Source organism: Odocoileus virginianus, unplaced genomic scaffold (genome assembly GCF_023699985.2).
Source record: "Odocoileus virginianus isolate 20LAN1187 ecotype Illinois unplaced genomic scaffold, Ovbor_1.2 Unplaced_Contig_7, whole genome shotgun sequence".
NCBI classification, from domain to species: Eukaryota; Metazoa; Chordata; class Mammalia; order Artiodactyla; family Cervidae; genus Odocoileus; species Odocoileus virginianus.
The window spans coordinates 2,989,074-3,005,671 of record NW_027224324.1 but is presented as its reverse complement, the minus strand read 5'-3'; the positions used below and the strand labels follow the sequence as shown (position 1 = coordinate 3,005,671).

General features: G+C 39.9%; 1 protein-coding gene across 2 annotated transcripts in view; it reads right to left on the bottom strand.

Annotated features, from left to right (window-relative positions):
* The window catches only part of LOC110121535 (rho GTPase-activating protein 20-like), a 45,340-nt gene that overhangs the window by 13,172 nt on the left and 15,570 nt on the right, over window positions 1–16,598 (bottom strand). For both annotated transcript variants that reach the window (XM_070463844.1, XM_070463845.1), the window contains exons 6-7: window positions 14,447–14,513; window positions 11,629–11,823 (exon numbers count right to left, since the gene is read on the bottom strand). In XM_070463844.1, the coding sequence (XP_070319945.1) occupies window positions 11,629–11,823; window positions 14,447–14,513 (262 nt within the window). The remainder of the gene's footprint in view (window positions 1–11,628; window positions 11,824–14,446; window positions 14,514–16,598) is intronic.

The window sequence follows — 16,598 nt, the reverse complement described above, 5'->3', positions numbered from 1 at the left end:
CTGTCCTGAGAAAAGCCCTAACCCAAGACATTGCCAGACATCACCACATACACATGGACATCACCAGATGGTCAACAGCGAAATCAGATTGATTATATTCTTTGCAGCCAAAGATGGAGAAGCTCTAAACAGTCAGCAAAAACAAGACCAGAAGCTGACTGTTTCTCAGATCATGAGCTCCTTATTGCCAAATTCAGACTTAAACTGAAGAAAGCAGGGAAAACCACTAGACCATTCACGGTATGACCTAAATCAAATCCCTTATGACTATACAGTGGAAGTGAGAAATAGATTTAAGGGACTAGATCTGATAGACAGAGAGCCTGATGAACTATGGATGGAGGTTCGTGACATCATACAGGAGACAGGGATCATGACCATCCCCATGGGAAAGAAATGCAAGAAGACAAAATGGTTGTCTGAGGAGGCCTTTCACAGGAGACCTGTGAAAAGAAGAGAAATGAAAAGCAAAAGAGAAAAGCAAAAATATTCCCATTTGTATGCAGGGTTCCGAAGAATAGCCAGGAGAGATAAGAAAGCCTTCTTCAGCGATCAATGCAAAGAAATAGAGGAAAACAACACACTGGGAAAGACTAGAGATCTCTTCATGCAAATTAGAGATATCAAGGGAACATTTCAGGCAAAGATGGGTTCGATAAAGGACAGAAATGATATGGACCTAACAGAAGCAGAAGATATTAAGAGGAGGTGGCAAGAATACACAGAAGAACTGTACAAAAAAGGATCTTCATGACCCAGATAATCACAATGGTGTGATCACTCACCTAGAGCCAGACATCCTGGAATGTGAAGTCAAGTGGGCCTTAGAAAGTATCACTATGAACAAAGCTAGTGGATATGATGGAATTCCAGTTGAGCTATTTCAAATCCTGAAAGATGATGCTGTGAAAGTGCTACACTCAATATGCCAGCAAATTTGGAAAACTCAGCAGTGGCCACAGGACTGGAGAAAGTCCGTTTTCATTCGAATCCCTGAGAAAGGCAATCCCCAAAAATGTTCAAACTATCGCTAGTAAAATAATGCTCAAAATTCTCCAAGCCAGGCTTCAGCAATACGTGAACTGAGAACTTCAAGATGTTCAAGCTGGTTTTAGAAAAGGCAGAGGAACCAGATATCAAATTGCCAATATCCGCTGGATCATCGAAAAAGCAAGAGAGTTCCAGAAAAATATTTATTTCTGCTTTATTGACTTCGCCAAAGCCTTCGACTGTGTGGATCACAATAAACTGTGGAAAATTCTTCAAAGAGATGGGAATACCAGACCACCTGACCTGCCTCTTGAGAAACCTGTATGCAGGTCAGGAAGCAACAGTTAGAAGTGGACATGGAACAACAGACTGGTTCCAAATAGGAAAAGGAGTACCTCAAGGCTGTATATTGTCACCATGCTTATTTAACTTATATGCAGAGTACATCATGAGAAACGCTGGGCTGGAAGAAGCACAAGCTGGAATCAAGATTGCTAAGACAAATATCAATAACCTCAGATACACAGACACCACCCTTATGGCAGAGAGTGAAGAGGAACTAAAAAGGCTCTTGATGAAAGTGAAAGACGAGAGTGAAAAGTTGGCTTAAAGCTTAACATTCAGAAAACTAAGATGATGGCATCTGGTCCCATCACCTCATGGGAAATAGATGGGGAGACAGTGGAAACAGTGTCAGACTTTATTTTTTGGAGCTCCAAAATCACTGCAGATGGTGACTGCAGCCATGAAATTAAAAGATGCTTACTCCTTGGAAGGAAAGTTATGACCAACATAGATAGCATATTAAAAAGCAGAGACATTACTTTGCCAACAAAGGTCCGTCTGGTCAAGGCTATGGTTTTTCCAGTGGTCATGTATGGATGTGAGAGTTGGACTGTGAAGAAAGCTGAGTGCTGAAAAATTGATGGTTTTGAACTGTGGTGTTGGAGAAGACTCTTGAGAGTCCCTTGGACTGCAAGGAGATCCAACCAGTCCGTCCTAAAGGAGATCAGTCCTGGGTGTTCATTGGAGGGACTGATGTTGAAGCTGAAACTCCAATACTTTGGCCACCTGATGTGAAGAGCTGACTCATTGGAAAAGACCCTGATGCTGGGAGGGATTGGGGGCAGGAGGAGAAGGGGACGACAGAGGATGAGATGGCTGGATGGCATCACCGACTTGATGGGCATGAGTTTGAGTAAACTCTGGGAGTTGGTGATGGACAGGGAGGCCTGGCATGCTGCGATTCATGGGATTGCAAAAAGTCGGACACGACTGATTGACCGAACTGAACTGAAGACATTGCCGGCCTGCTCACAAAACAAAGGACTGAGCGAATACCAGAGGAGAGCTAGCTGGCTGTGGTCTGGCCCATCCCCCGCCGGAGACAGGGAGGCAGGAGGGGGGCAGCCAGAGCCGGAAAGGGGCAATCTCGGCCCCAGAGAGGCATCCTCTACCAAACCACAAGCAGGCTCCCAGTTGCTGACAAAATCTTCCTGGGGTCTTGGACGGTTGACATCCGCAGGGAGGGTCGCAGTCAGTGCTCGGCTCCCCAGAGGAGACACATGGCACACCTGAGCCGGGCGCGCCCACTTCCACCCAGGAAACCAGGCGGCTGGGACGGGGAGGTGATACGATGAGCCCGCATCTGGGGTGACTGCACTCGCCAAGTGCCTGAGCTGCTCAGGCCTGGAATGGGCACAAAACGCAGGCCCAACCGAGTCTGCGCCTTTGTGGAGTACCCAAGAACCCTGAACCTGAGCGGCTTAGACCTGGGAAGTGCACGCAACCCAGGGCCTGCTCCCTGCAGAGCAACCTGGAGCCTGAGCAGTGTAGACCGGGAAAGCACACACGCTGTGAGCGGGGGCAAACCCAGTGTGGCCGAGACACTGCGAGCACTCCCCACACACGCCAGTGACATTTGTTTGCAGTGCCCCTGCCTCCCCACAGCATGACTGAACAAGTGAGTCGAAATAAGTGACCACCTCCGCCCCCCTGTGTCAGGGTGGAAATTAGACACTGAAGAGACCAGCAAACAGAAGAAGCCAAAATAAACAGAGGGAACCACTTTGGAAGTGACAGGTGCAACAGATTAAAACCCTGTAGTTAGCACCGACTATATAGGAAGGGGGCTATAGATCTTGAGAAGTATAAGCTAGATAAGGAACTATCTGAAACTGAACTAACCCCACACTGCCCACAGCAGCTCCAGAGAAATTCCTAGATATAGTTTTATTATCATTTAAAAATTTTTTTAAGTTTTTTTTATTGTTAAATCCTCTATTCCTCCTTTAGTTTTCATTTTTATTACCTACTATTACCTTGAAAAAAAAAGACCCTAGTTTTAAAACAAGCTTCATATATATTTATTATAATTTTTGTGACTTTGTTTTTTTTAGTATTGTATTTTAAAGAATCTAACCTCTACTCTAGTTTTTTTTTTTACTCTAGATTTTTAATCTTTGCTTTTTGGTATTTGTTATCAATTTTGTACCTTTAAGAACCCAATCTTCAGTACCCATTTTTACTTGGGAGTGAGATTACTGGCTTGATTGCTCTCTCCCCCTTTTGACTCTCCTTTTTCTCCACCAGGTCGCCTCTATCTCCTCCCTCCCCCTTCTCTTCTCTACCCAACTCTGTGAATCTCTTTGTGTGTTCCAGGCTGTGGAGAACACTTAGGGAACTGATTACTGGCTGGATCTGTCTCTCTCCTTTTGATTCCCCCTTTTATCCTCCTGGCCACCTCTGTCTCCTTCCTCCCTCTTCTCTTCTCTGTGTAACTCCGTGAACATCTCTGAGGAATCCAGACTGTGGAGAGCACATAGGGAATTGATTACTGGCTAGCTTGCTCTCTCCCCTTTTGATTCCCTCTCTTCTCCTCCTAGTCACCTCTATCTCCCTCCTCCCTCTTCTCTTCTCCATGTAACTCTGTGAACCTCTCCGGGTGTCCCTCACTATGGTGAACCTTTTCAACATTAACTTAGATGTTTTATCATCAGTGCTGTATAGATGGAGAAGTCTTGAGGCTACTGTAAGAATAAGACTGAAAACCAGAGGCAGGAGGCTTAAGTCCAAAACCTGAGAACACCAGAGAACTCCTGACTCCAGGGAACATTAATCGATAAGAGCTCATCCAAAAGCCTCCATACCTACACTGAAACCAAGCACCACCCAAGAGCCAACAAGTTCCAGAGCAAGACATACCATGCAAATTCTCCAGCAATGCAGGAACATAGCCCTGAGCTTCAATATACAGGCTGCCCAAAGTCACACCAAACCCATAGACATCTCAAAACTCATGACTGGACACTTCATTGCACTGCAGAGAGAAGAAATCCAGCTCCACCCACCAGAACACCGACTCAAACTTCCCTAACAAGGAAACCTTGACAAGCCACCTGTCCAACCCCACCCACAGAGAGGAAAGGCCACCCCAAACACAAACAAAATGAAAAGGCAGAGAAATACTCAGCAGGTAAAGGAACATGATAAATGCCCACTAAACCAAACAAAAGAGGAGGAGATAGGGAGTCTACCTGAAAAAGAATTCAGAATAATGATAGTAAAAATGATCCAAAATCTTGAAAACAAAACGGAGTTACAGATAAATAGCCTGGAGACAAGGATTGAGAAGGTGCAAGAAATGTTTAACAAGGACCTGGAAGGAAAAAAAAGTCAATCAATAATGAATAATACAAGAAATGAGATCAAAAACAGTCTGGAGGGAACCAACAGTAGAATAACAAAGACAGAAGATAGGATAAGTGAGGTAGAAGGTAGAATGGTAGAAATAAAGGAAGCAGAGAGGAAAAAAGAAAAAAGGATTAAAAGAAATGAGGACAACCTCAGAGACCTTTGGGACAATGTGAAACACCCCAACATTCGAATCGTAGGAGTCCTAGAAGAAGAAGACAAAAAAAGAAAGGCCATGAGAAAATATTTCAGAAGATAATAGTTGAAAACTTCCCTAAAATGGTGAAAGAAACAGTCACACAAGTCCAAGAAACCCAGAGAGTCCCAAACTGGATAAACCCAAGGCAAAACACCCCAAGACACATATTAATCAACTTAACAAAGATCAAACACAAAGAACAAATATTAAAAGCAGCAAGGGAGAAACAACATGTAACACACAAGGGGATTCCCATAAGGATAACAGCTGATCTTTCAATAGAAATTCTTCAGGCCAGAAGGGAATGGCAGGACATACTTAAAGTGATGAAAGAGAAAAACCTATAACCCAGATTACTGTACCCAGCAAGGATCTCATTCAAATATGAAGAAGCAATCAAAAGCTTTACAGACAAGCAAAAGCTGAGAGAATTTTACACCACCCAACCAGCTCTTCAACAAATGCTAAAGGATCTTCTCTAGACAGGAAATACAGAAAAAGGTGTATATACTCAAAACAATAAAGTAAATGGCAACAGGATCATACTTATCAGTAATTACCTTCAATGTAAATGGGTGGAATGCCCCAACCAAAGGACAAAGACTGGCTGAATGGATACAGAACCAAGACCACTATATATGTTGTCTACAAGAGACCCACCTCAAGACAAGGGACACATACAGACTGAAAGTGAAGGGCTGGATAAAGATATTCCATGCAAATGGAGACCAAAAGAAAGCAGGAGTAGCAGTACTCATATCAGATAAAATAGACTTTAAAGGCTGTGAAAAGAGACAAAGGACACTACATAATGATCAAAGGATCAATCTAAGAAGATATAACAATTATAAATATATATATACCCAACATAGGAGCACAACAATATGTAAAAAATGCTAACAAGTATGAAAGGAGACATTAACAATAACACAATAATAGTGGGAGACTTTAATACCCCACTCACACCTATGGATAGATCAACTAAACAGAATATTAACAAGGAAACACAAACTTTAAATGATCAAATGGAACACTTAGACCTAATTGATACCTATAGGACATTTCATCCCCAACAATGAATTTCACCTTTTTCTCAAGTGCACATGGAACCTTCTCCAGGATAGATCACATCCTGGGCCATAAATCTAGCCTTGGTAAATTCAAAAAAATTGAAATCATTCCAAGCATCTTTTCTGACCACAATGCAGTAAGATTAGATGTCAATTACAGGAGAAAAAACTATTAAAAATTCCAACATAGGGAGGCTGAACAACATGCTTCTGAATAACCAACAAATCATAGAAGAAATCAAAAAAGAAATCAAAATATGCATAGAAATGAATGAAAATGAAAACATAACAACCCAAACCCTATGGGACACTGTAAAAGCAGTGCTAATGGGAAGGTTCATAATAATATGGGGTTACACCAAGAAACAAGAGAAAAGTCAAATAAATAACCTAGCTCTACACCTAAAGCAACTAGAAAAGGAAGACATGAAAAACCCCAGGGTTAGTAGAAGGAAAGAAATCTTAAAATTAGGGCAGAAATAAATGCAAAAGAAACAAAAGAGACCATAGCAAAAATCAACAAAGCTAAAAGCTGGTTCTTTGAGAAGATAAATAAAATTGACAAACCATTAGCCAGACTCATCAAGAAACAAAGGGAGAAGAATCAAATCAACAAAATTAGAAATGAAAATGGAGAGATCACGACAGACAACACAGAAATACACAGGATCATAAGAGACTACTATCAGCAACTGTATGCCAATAAAATGGACAATGTGGAAGAAATGGACAAATTCTTAGAAAAGTGTAATTTTCCAAAACTGAACCAGGAAGAAATAGAAAATCTTAACAGACCCATCACAAGCACAGAAATCGAAACCATAATCAGAAATCTTCCAACAAACAAAAGTCCAGGACCAGATGGCTTCACAGCTGAATTCTACCAAAAATTTAGAGAAGAGCTAACACCTATCCTACTCAAACTCTTCCAGAAAATTGCAGAGGAAGGTAACCTTCCAAACTCATTCTATGAGGCCACCAGAACCCTAGTACCAAAACCTGACAAAGATGCCACAGAAAAAGAAAACTACAGGCCAATATCACTGATGAACATAGATGCAAAAATCCTTAACAAAATTCTAGCAAACAGAATCCAACAACATATTAAAAAGATCATACATCATGACCAAGTAGGCTTTATCCCAGGGATGCAAGGATTCTTCAATATCCAGAAATCAATCAATGTAATACAGCACAACAAATTGAAAGTTAAAAACCATATGATTATCTCAATAGATGCAGAGAAAGCCTTTGACAAAATTCAATATCCATTTATGATTAAAAAAAAAAAAAAAAAAAAAACTCTCCAGAAAGCAGGAATAGAAGGAACATACCTCAACATAATAAAAGCTATATATGACAAACCCACAGCAAACATTATCCTCAATGGTGAAAAATTGAAAGCATTTCCCCTAAAGTCAGGAACAAGACAAGGGTGCCCACTCTCACCACTACTATTCAACATAGTTTTGGAAGTTTTGGCCACAGCAATCAGAGCAGAAAAAGAAATAAAAGGAATCCTGATTGGAAAACAAAAAACCTATATATAGAAAAGTATAAAGCACTGATGAAAGAAATCAAAGATGACACAAGTAGATGGAGAAATATACCATGTTTGTGGATTGGAAGAAACAATATAGTGAAAATGAGTATACTACCCAAAGCAATCTGTAGATTCAATGCAATCCCTATCAAGGAAACAACGGTATTTTTCAAAGAACTAGAACAAATAATTTCACAATTTGTGTGGAAATACAAAAACCCTCAAATAGCCAAAGCAATCTTGAGAAAGAAGAATGGAACTGGAGGAATCAACCTTCCTGACTTCAGGCTCTACTACAAAGCCACAGTCATCAAGACAGTATGGTACTGGCACAAAGACAGAAATAAAGATCAATGGAACAAAATAGAAATCCCAGAGATAAATCCATGCACCTATGGACACCTTATGTTTGACAAAGGAGGCAAGAATATACAAGGGAGAAAAGACAATCTCTTTAACAAGTGGTCCTGGGAAAACTAGTCAACCACTTGTAAAAGAATGAAACTAGAACACTTTCTAACACCATACAGAAAAATAAACTCAAAATGGATCAAAGATCTAAATGTAAGACCAGAAACTATAAAACTCCTAGAGGAAAACACAGGCAAAACACTCTCTGACATAAATCACAGCAGGATCCTCTATGACCCACCTCCCAGAGTAATGGAAATAAAACTAAAATAAACAAATGGGACCTAATGAAACTTAAAAGCTTTTGCACAGCAAAGGAAACTATAAGGTGAAAAGACAGCCTTCAGAATGGGAGAAAATAATAGCAAATGAAGCAACTGACAAAGAATTAATCTCAAAAATATACAAGCAACTCCTGCAGCTCAATTCCAGAAAAATAAATGACCCAATCAAAAAAATGGGCCAAAGAACTAAACAGACATTTCTCCAAAGAAGACATACAGATGGCTAACAAACACATGAAAAGATGCTCAACATCACTCATTATCAGAGAAATGCAAATCAAAACCACAATGAGGTACCATCTCATGCCAGTCAGAATGGCTGCTATCCAAAAATCTACAAGCAATAAATGCTGGAGAGGGTATGGAGAAAAAGGAACCCTCTTACACTGTTGGTGGGAATGCAAACTAGTACAGCCACTATGGAGAACAGTGTGGAGATTCCTTTAAAAACTAGAAACAGAACTGCCATATGACCCAGCAATCCCACTCCTGGACATACACACCGAGGAAACCAGAATAGAAAGAGACACGTGTACCCCAATGATCATTGCAGCACTGTTTATAATAGCCAGGACATGGACACAACCTAGATGTCCATCAGCAGACAAATGGATAAGAAAGCTGTGGTACATATACACAATGAATATTACTCAGCCATTAAAAAGAGTACATATGAGTCAGTTCTAATGAGGTGGATGAAACCGGAGCCTATTATACAAAGTGAAGTAAGCCAGAAAGAAAAACACCAATACAGTATACTAACGCATATGTATCAAATTTAGAAGGATGGTAATGATAACCTTATATGTGAGACAACAAGAGAGACAGAGATGTATAGAACAGTCTTTGGACTCTGTGGGAGATGGCGAGGGTGGGATGATTTGAGAGAATAGCATTGAAACATGTATATTATCATATGTGAAACAGATCACCAGTCCAGGTTGGATGCATGAGACAGGGTGCTCAGGGCTGGTGCACTGGGAAGACCCAGAGGGATGGGATGGGGAGGGAGGTGGGAGGGGGGTTCAGGATGGGGAACACATGTACACCCATGGCTGATTCATGTCAATGTATGGCAAAACCACTGCAATATTGTAAAGTAATTAGCCTGCAATTAAGTAAATTTAAAAAAAAGAAAAAAGATTGCCAGGAGAAATGTCAATAACCTCAGACATGCAGATGATAAGGGAGAAAGCGAAGAACTAAAGAGCTTCTTGATGAAAGTGAAAGAAGAGAGTGAAAAAGTTGGCTTAAAACTCAACATTCAGAAAGCTAAGATCATGGCATCTAGGCCCATTACTTCACAGCAAATAGATGGGGAAACAGTGGAAACATTGACAGACTTTATGATTTTGTGTGCCAAAATCATAGTAGATGGTGACTGCAGCCATGAAATTAAAAGATGCTTGTTCCTTGGAAGAAAAGTTATGACCAACCTAGACAGCATATTAAAAAACAGAGACATTACTTTGCCAACAAAGGTCCGTCTAGTCAAAGCTATGGTTTTTCAAGTAGTCATGAATGTATGTGAGAGTTGGACTATAAAGCAAGCTGAGCACCAAAGAACTGATGCTTTTGAACTGTGCTGTTGGAGAAGACTCCTCAGAGTCCCTTGGACAGCAAGGAGAACCAACCCGTCCATCCTAAAGGAAATCAGTCCTAAATGTTGATTGGAAGGACTGTTGGTGAAGATGCAATGTCAATACTTTGGCCATATGGTGCAAAGAACTGTCTCATTTGAAAAGACCCTGATCCTCACAAAGATTGAAGGCAGGATGAGAAGGGGCAACAGAGGATGAGATGGTTGGATGGCATCACTGGCTCGATGGACATAGGTTTGAGTAAACTCTGGGCATTCATCATGGACAGGGAGGCCTGGTGTGTTGCAGTCCATGGGGTCACAAAGAGCCGGACACGACTGAGCGACTGAGCTGAACTGAACTGAACAATGTTGTTTAGTTTTTTTTTTTAACAATGTTGTTTAGTTTTAATTGCTATTTTCGTCTCTGTGAAAGTTTCTTTTCTTTTTTTAATGCTTTATTTTATATTGGAGCATAACTGGTTAGTAATGTTGTGTTAGCCTCAGTTGTACAGCAAAGTGATTCAGTATACATATATCTATTCTTTTTCAAATTCTTTTCCCATTTAGGTTATTACAGAGTATGAGCAGAGTTCCCTGTGCTATACAGTAGGTCCTTGTTGGTTATCCATTTTAAATATAGCAGTGTGTACATGTCAATCCCAAACATACCTAATTTATATATGTCTTTTATCATAAGTCACTTTAAATCAGTGTAAGAAGTAATCAGAATGAACATTTTACTAATGATAACATTAATTAGTAAAATATTCATTAGGCACAATGCCAGACATTTGAACACAAGTGTCCTAAGATTTCTCTCCTCTTGAAAATCAAAAGGATAGGAAAATATTAAGTAAAATAGTCTTCCCCCAAACAGAACTAGCACATCAGTTTACTGACCGGAAAAACAAGGATGTTGATAACTGAACTATATTGCAGGACTCTAAGTTAAACTAGTTAAAACTGAATATTAGATTTTCTATAAATAGATGTTAGACCAAGGTGCTTGCTAACTTATCTTCTCTGCTTATAGACTATATGCAAGAGCATTTGGACTTTAATAATTACAAAATACACTAAGAGAAAATTAATTTTGCTAGCAAATAGCAAATGTTTTAGTTACTGTTCTTTTTGAAATATATTTTCTTCAATAAATATACCAACGTAAAAACAAAAGAGTTCAAGTCTAACCAGAATGCCCAAGGCCACTTCAGCCTAAGCCCAGAATAGATTCTAGGTCTTATCTAAGCCACACAGTCCTCTAAACGCCTTCTGTGAGGTGCCCGGGATGCTGGACAAAATCCTGGGATGGCGAACGTGTGTTCCCAGGCCATAAGAAGCTCATGTTATAATAAGATACATAGATGTGTGTGTGTGTGTGTGTGTGTTACGTTGTTCAGTCTTGCCCGACTCTTTATGATTCCATGGACTGTAGGCTGCCAAGCTCCTCTGTCAGTGGGATTCTCCAGGCAAGAATATTGGTGTGACTGATAGCCATTCCCTTTGCCAGGGGATCTTCCTGACCCAGGGATCAAACTCAGATCTCCTGTGTTGTAGGCAGATGCTTTACCATTTAAGCCACCAGCAAAGTCCACACAGATGTGTGCATACGGAATTATATGTAGGAAGTGCTATGCTGCCTACCTAGAGGAATTAAAAAAAAAAAAAACTTCCTAGAAGTGAATTGGGTCTTGATTTCAGACCTTTGGTGTTTCTTTGGGCTTGATTCTGGGTGGAATTGGTGCCTGCCTATACTGCCTTCTAGCCCCACATGGAGAACTGGCTGTACGTTGTTTGTTTTCAGGAGTAGAGACGAGAGCCAAGAGAAGCCACTTGTAGGAAAGGAAGGGGCTCACCTTTCCCCTGCTGATTTCTGGCTTTGTTCTTGGCTGAGTGCCTGGGTTTCAGGATAAACTGGTCTTGAATCTCTTGGGACCCCTCCAGGAAGTCCTCCTGGAGGGCAGAAGCAGAAGTGGAGTCCTCCAGTCCTTGCTGCAGCAGCCCAGTAGCTGGAACATCACTCATTTTAATTCCATAGGGATGTTCATGACCTATATGGAGAAAAATGTAAATATAGATTCAGACCGATGGGGATGTGTGTGATCAAACCTACCTTACCGTGAGCGAGTGTGCCACAGTGGTGTGACTGCTGACCTTAAGGTGCTTCTAGGTAGAGAAGGCTGTGACTCCCAAGTAAGCATAATATGCACTCTCACGGGGACATGCTGCAAAAAGCAGGTGCCCAAGCCGAAAAGTTTAAACCATATCAAGAAAAATGTTTTTAGACACCTTGCTTGACTTGGAAGGTATATATTCATCAGTGAATTGCACACTATTGACTCATCGTGTTTACATCTGAGAATATTTATGTCCTTCTAGTTTCTTCCTTGGAGAAGGCAATGGCACCCAACTCCAGTACTCTTGCCTGGAAAATCCCATGGACAGAGGAGCTTGGTAGGCTGCAGTCCATGGGTCGCTAAGAGTCAGACACAACTGAGCAACTTCACTTTCACTTTTCACTTTCATGCATTGGAGAAGGAAATGGCAACCCACTCCAGTGTTCTTGCCTGGAGAATCCCAGGGACGGGGAGCCTGGTGGGCTGCCATCTATGGGGTCGCACAGAGTCAGACACGACTGATGCGACTTAGCAGCAGCAGCAGTTTCTGCCTTGACACTCACTATACCTGTACATCTTAGGCAAAGTGCTAGCTTTAACATTCCTCCTTTGAAACACTGACCCTCACACATAGACTCATAAGGATCAAAGTAAATATATTAATAAGCATCAGTGCTTAATATTTTTAAAACAATCGGACTGTGTATGTTAAGAATTGCTCTGATCAGTGTTCTGCCACACATGTCAGTTTTACTGATTTTCCATTTCCTTTTGTCAGTTCAGTAGGCAGAGTGCAGTGGGGTGGTTTGCCTGAATGTTTCCCTCCCACTACTGCTTCCTTCTAAGGGGTTTCCTATGAGGCAGTGATCAGAGACAAGCCTGCATGGCCAAGAAAACCCATACGTAAAGTGCAAAACAGTGTTTACAGAGTAGAAAACCACACCAGAAATCATCGGGAGTTGCCGGCCAAGTGATTTGTTTTGCTCTTTCATGCTATAAATTGCTTCCTCTCCATAGACTTCTCTAAGGCCCTGTGCCGCCCTGTGGATTCCATCTTTAAAGAATTGCATGAAGGCTCCTTTTCTTTTGTTTCTGATTTGTTAAATGCAGCTGGAGTTCTTGCTTTTGCTTTACATCTGGCATAAAAACAATGTCAGTGCTCTATTCAGAACAAGAATCAGAGCAACTTCCATCCTTTAAGGCAGAAGAAGCTTCTGTGAGAGTAATAAAATACAACCAAGTCACCAGGATAACCAGGAGCTAATCCATAATTGTGAGCTGAGAACATGTTAACAAATGCATTTAGAATGACTGCTGAGGCAGCATCATGAAAGGCAGCCTCTCAGGAATCCTTAGAGCCAGCCATGGTGTTTGAAGCTGTTCAAAGCTTAAAAGTTGTCATCTACATTGTTTTATTTAAATTAATGCATTTTATTAAACTAAATATGTTTATTCAATGTTTTTCACTTTACTGCTGACTGACTTTTACAAGGATGTCAACAAGGCAAGAAAAACACGTGAAATGGGTGAGGTGATTTTGTCTTCAGCTCTACACTTGGTGACTCCATGTAGTCTAAGACTGGGAATATACATATCAAAGAAAAAAACTTAGTTGTTTAGATTCTCCAGACCACTTGAAAATGTTCCTCAGATCACTTGAAAGAGTAATAGACTCACAGGATTGTTGAACAGATGAGAAAAGTTAAAAAAAAGATTATGTAAGAGGAGGTGCTCTAAGATTTCTATCAGAAGTCATTGTCACCATTACTATATTGCAAGTTCTACTACAGATTTTGTCTTTTCCCTTGTTTTAAGCCCTCCTTTTTTCACTGACCACCCTGACAGATTTGCTCATCCAAGAATGTGCATTATTATTTCTAGTTACCTTGCTATGATAGCTATTTTAGGAAAGATGTAGTCTATTTATCAAAAATTTCAAGAGCAGTGCTAGTGAACTCAGCTTGAGAAACAGCAAAGTTATATGCAGATGGTTTAGTTAGTGAAGAATCTACGAGTCTGAGTGTGATTATTTCATTTTCTTTATGATGCTTTTCTTTATGAGAACAGCTTTGGGCACAGAGTAGGTATTAAATAAATGTACTTGAAGTCAGAGGCATGGCTGGATTTTAGAAGATTATCACAAAATAGAGACTACTTAGTAGTTAGAAAATGGAACTGAGAACATCAGGGCTGGAATATGAACAATAATGTATGAGCAAAAGAAATTCCCGCTTGTGTTACTTTCATATCTACGTGAGTAAATAAAGAGTAATTGTTTTCAAGACAACTCTGTTTGTCAAGTGGAAAAAGTAAAGAAGAAAAATTCACGCTGCTGTCAAAATTCAGCAGACCATAAGCTGCTGCATGAAGACATGCTATCTGTGTTTGGGATAGAGCAGGTGCTTAGAATTATTTACCATGTGTATAAGTGAACACTGCAAGAGATTTTCAGTTTAAGGGCATTTAAGCATTTAAGCTGATCAACCATTACTTTGAGACCTTAAAGTTACAATTTGGAATCCAACCAACTCCATCTTGGGTTTTTCCTGACACTTACCAGAAAGTGGATATGAGGCCTTTTTCTTGCCAGAACTGATCCACAACTGATAATCTTTCTCAGAGCCCTTGGAAACAAAAAGAACTATGTGTCACAGCAAATCTTCCTAGTATGTACTTGAAGAACTCATTTCCTTAGCATTTCTATACTTTCAAAAGGAGAATTAGTGCCAGTATAAATGCTATTTGGTCCGTGGGAGTGACGAAAAGTTTTGAGTTAACAATGGTGATTCCAGTAAACCCTGTCCCTCTCTCAGAGCCTCCAGTGGACCATCTGAGATTCTTGTCCTTTTTGATAAAGGGTGAGGATCTGTGGAATCACAGTACAGTCAGCCAGCCTCTCACTTTGTGGGTGGTTCATAGTATAAAAATTCATGGTAATTTTAAATAAAATTATAAATATATAAATAAAATGTATAAATTATAAATAAAAATAATTTATAAAACTTCTCTTCACCATGGAAGAGAAGTCTAATCTCAAGAATCCTGCTTTCTGCTGTTTTGAGACTCCTTGGAGAATGCTGGCTTTTGCCTTAAAATTCCCCTGCCCAGTCAAACATGTTGTCCAGAAAGTCACGTAACTCTGCCATGACTATTCCTGAACAAAGTAAAACTTGAAAGGAGGCATTAGCTCAGCAACCATTAACAAAATGAGACAGATGCCCAAGAGGCCTTGAGTAGATGGCAGCCTACTGGCTGTGATGTAGGCAAGCACCACTCAAGGCAGAGAAGGGACAAGGACTCTAACCTGAAGAATGAGTCAGATGTAGCAAACAGTTTCTTCCAGCAGAATCACTGCCTAAGAATACTGAATATCCCATTTGAAACAAGTTTAAATTATAAAGACTGCTAAATTGAAGAGCCCTCCGGGAGAGGATAAAGCAAAAAATGTTTGAAATAGAGTTGTTGGTGATAGGTAATAGGTACTATGCTTACCTTTGACTCCTGGTTAAAAATCACAGCCTTGCCATGAGGGAAGCAAAGTCCCAGGTATAGAAGCAATCACACACACAAACACACACACATAACTAAATAGGCTCAAAATTGTATTGCAAATAAGAAATAAGAGAGCAGATAAAAATCTTTTCTTTTAAGGTAAAAATTGGAAAAACTATGATGGAATCCCTTAAGTCAGGCATATGTATATAGGCAAATAACCCTAGTTATTCACTGAAATAGAAATTCTTTTTCTAGTGAGATGGATCACTTTGATTCCCTTTGATTAAGCAAAGGAAAGTTATAAAAATGAAATAAAATGAGTTCTAACATTTAATCAGTCTCCCCAGCCTTATCCCTAAAGCCACTTTCTTTTAAGATTTAATTCTCATTCAGGGCATATATATCATATAGATTAGAAGTCAGTGCAGAGGGGTGATGTACTTAATGCATATGAATTCAGTTTTATTTAAAATGTATTACTAAATTATATTTTTACAGAAATCTTGATGTCTTATACCAAATTCTGGATGCCTTGAGGTTTTAAGGGGCTTTATTATAGCATTGAGAAACATAAATACAAATACTGTAATTATGTCATATGACAATAGCAAGACATTTTCACATTTATGTGTAAATATGTATTCATAATTTATGGTACATTTTACACACTGATATGTAGATTGAGATATATATATATAATTTTATATAAGGATCTATGCTCTACAAGTGCTTTCTTCAGTTCTGTTCATCTGAATGTTCCACTCCTCTTTTCGCTTCTGAACCCTCATCCTCAAACATAGCCATCTCTTCCACTAAAAAAGTTTTAACAAGCCATAACAGTCCTATCCAAACATAAAGGAGCAGACACTTGAAAACACAATGAGATGAAAGAGATGTGTCCATCAACGCCCCCAGACCCGTGGTCTTATTCAGAACTTGTCTTCTTCATCAGTTCACAAGAGGCTTTAGCGATTGCATTCTGGGACCTGCATCAAGGGGATGTAGCTTCTTGGCAGGTGGTCTTTATATCAAATTTACAACAAAACATACCATTTAGGATTTTCTCATACTGAGACTGAGTCCTCAGGTGCAACTGGGGTAAATGGAGATGGGACAGGAGGAATCAGGAAAGAGGATACAAAAAGAATAATCCAACAGAGGAAGAAATATTTAGAATCATAAATATTTTCTTGTCTATGCATATAATATGTATA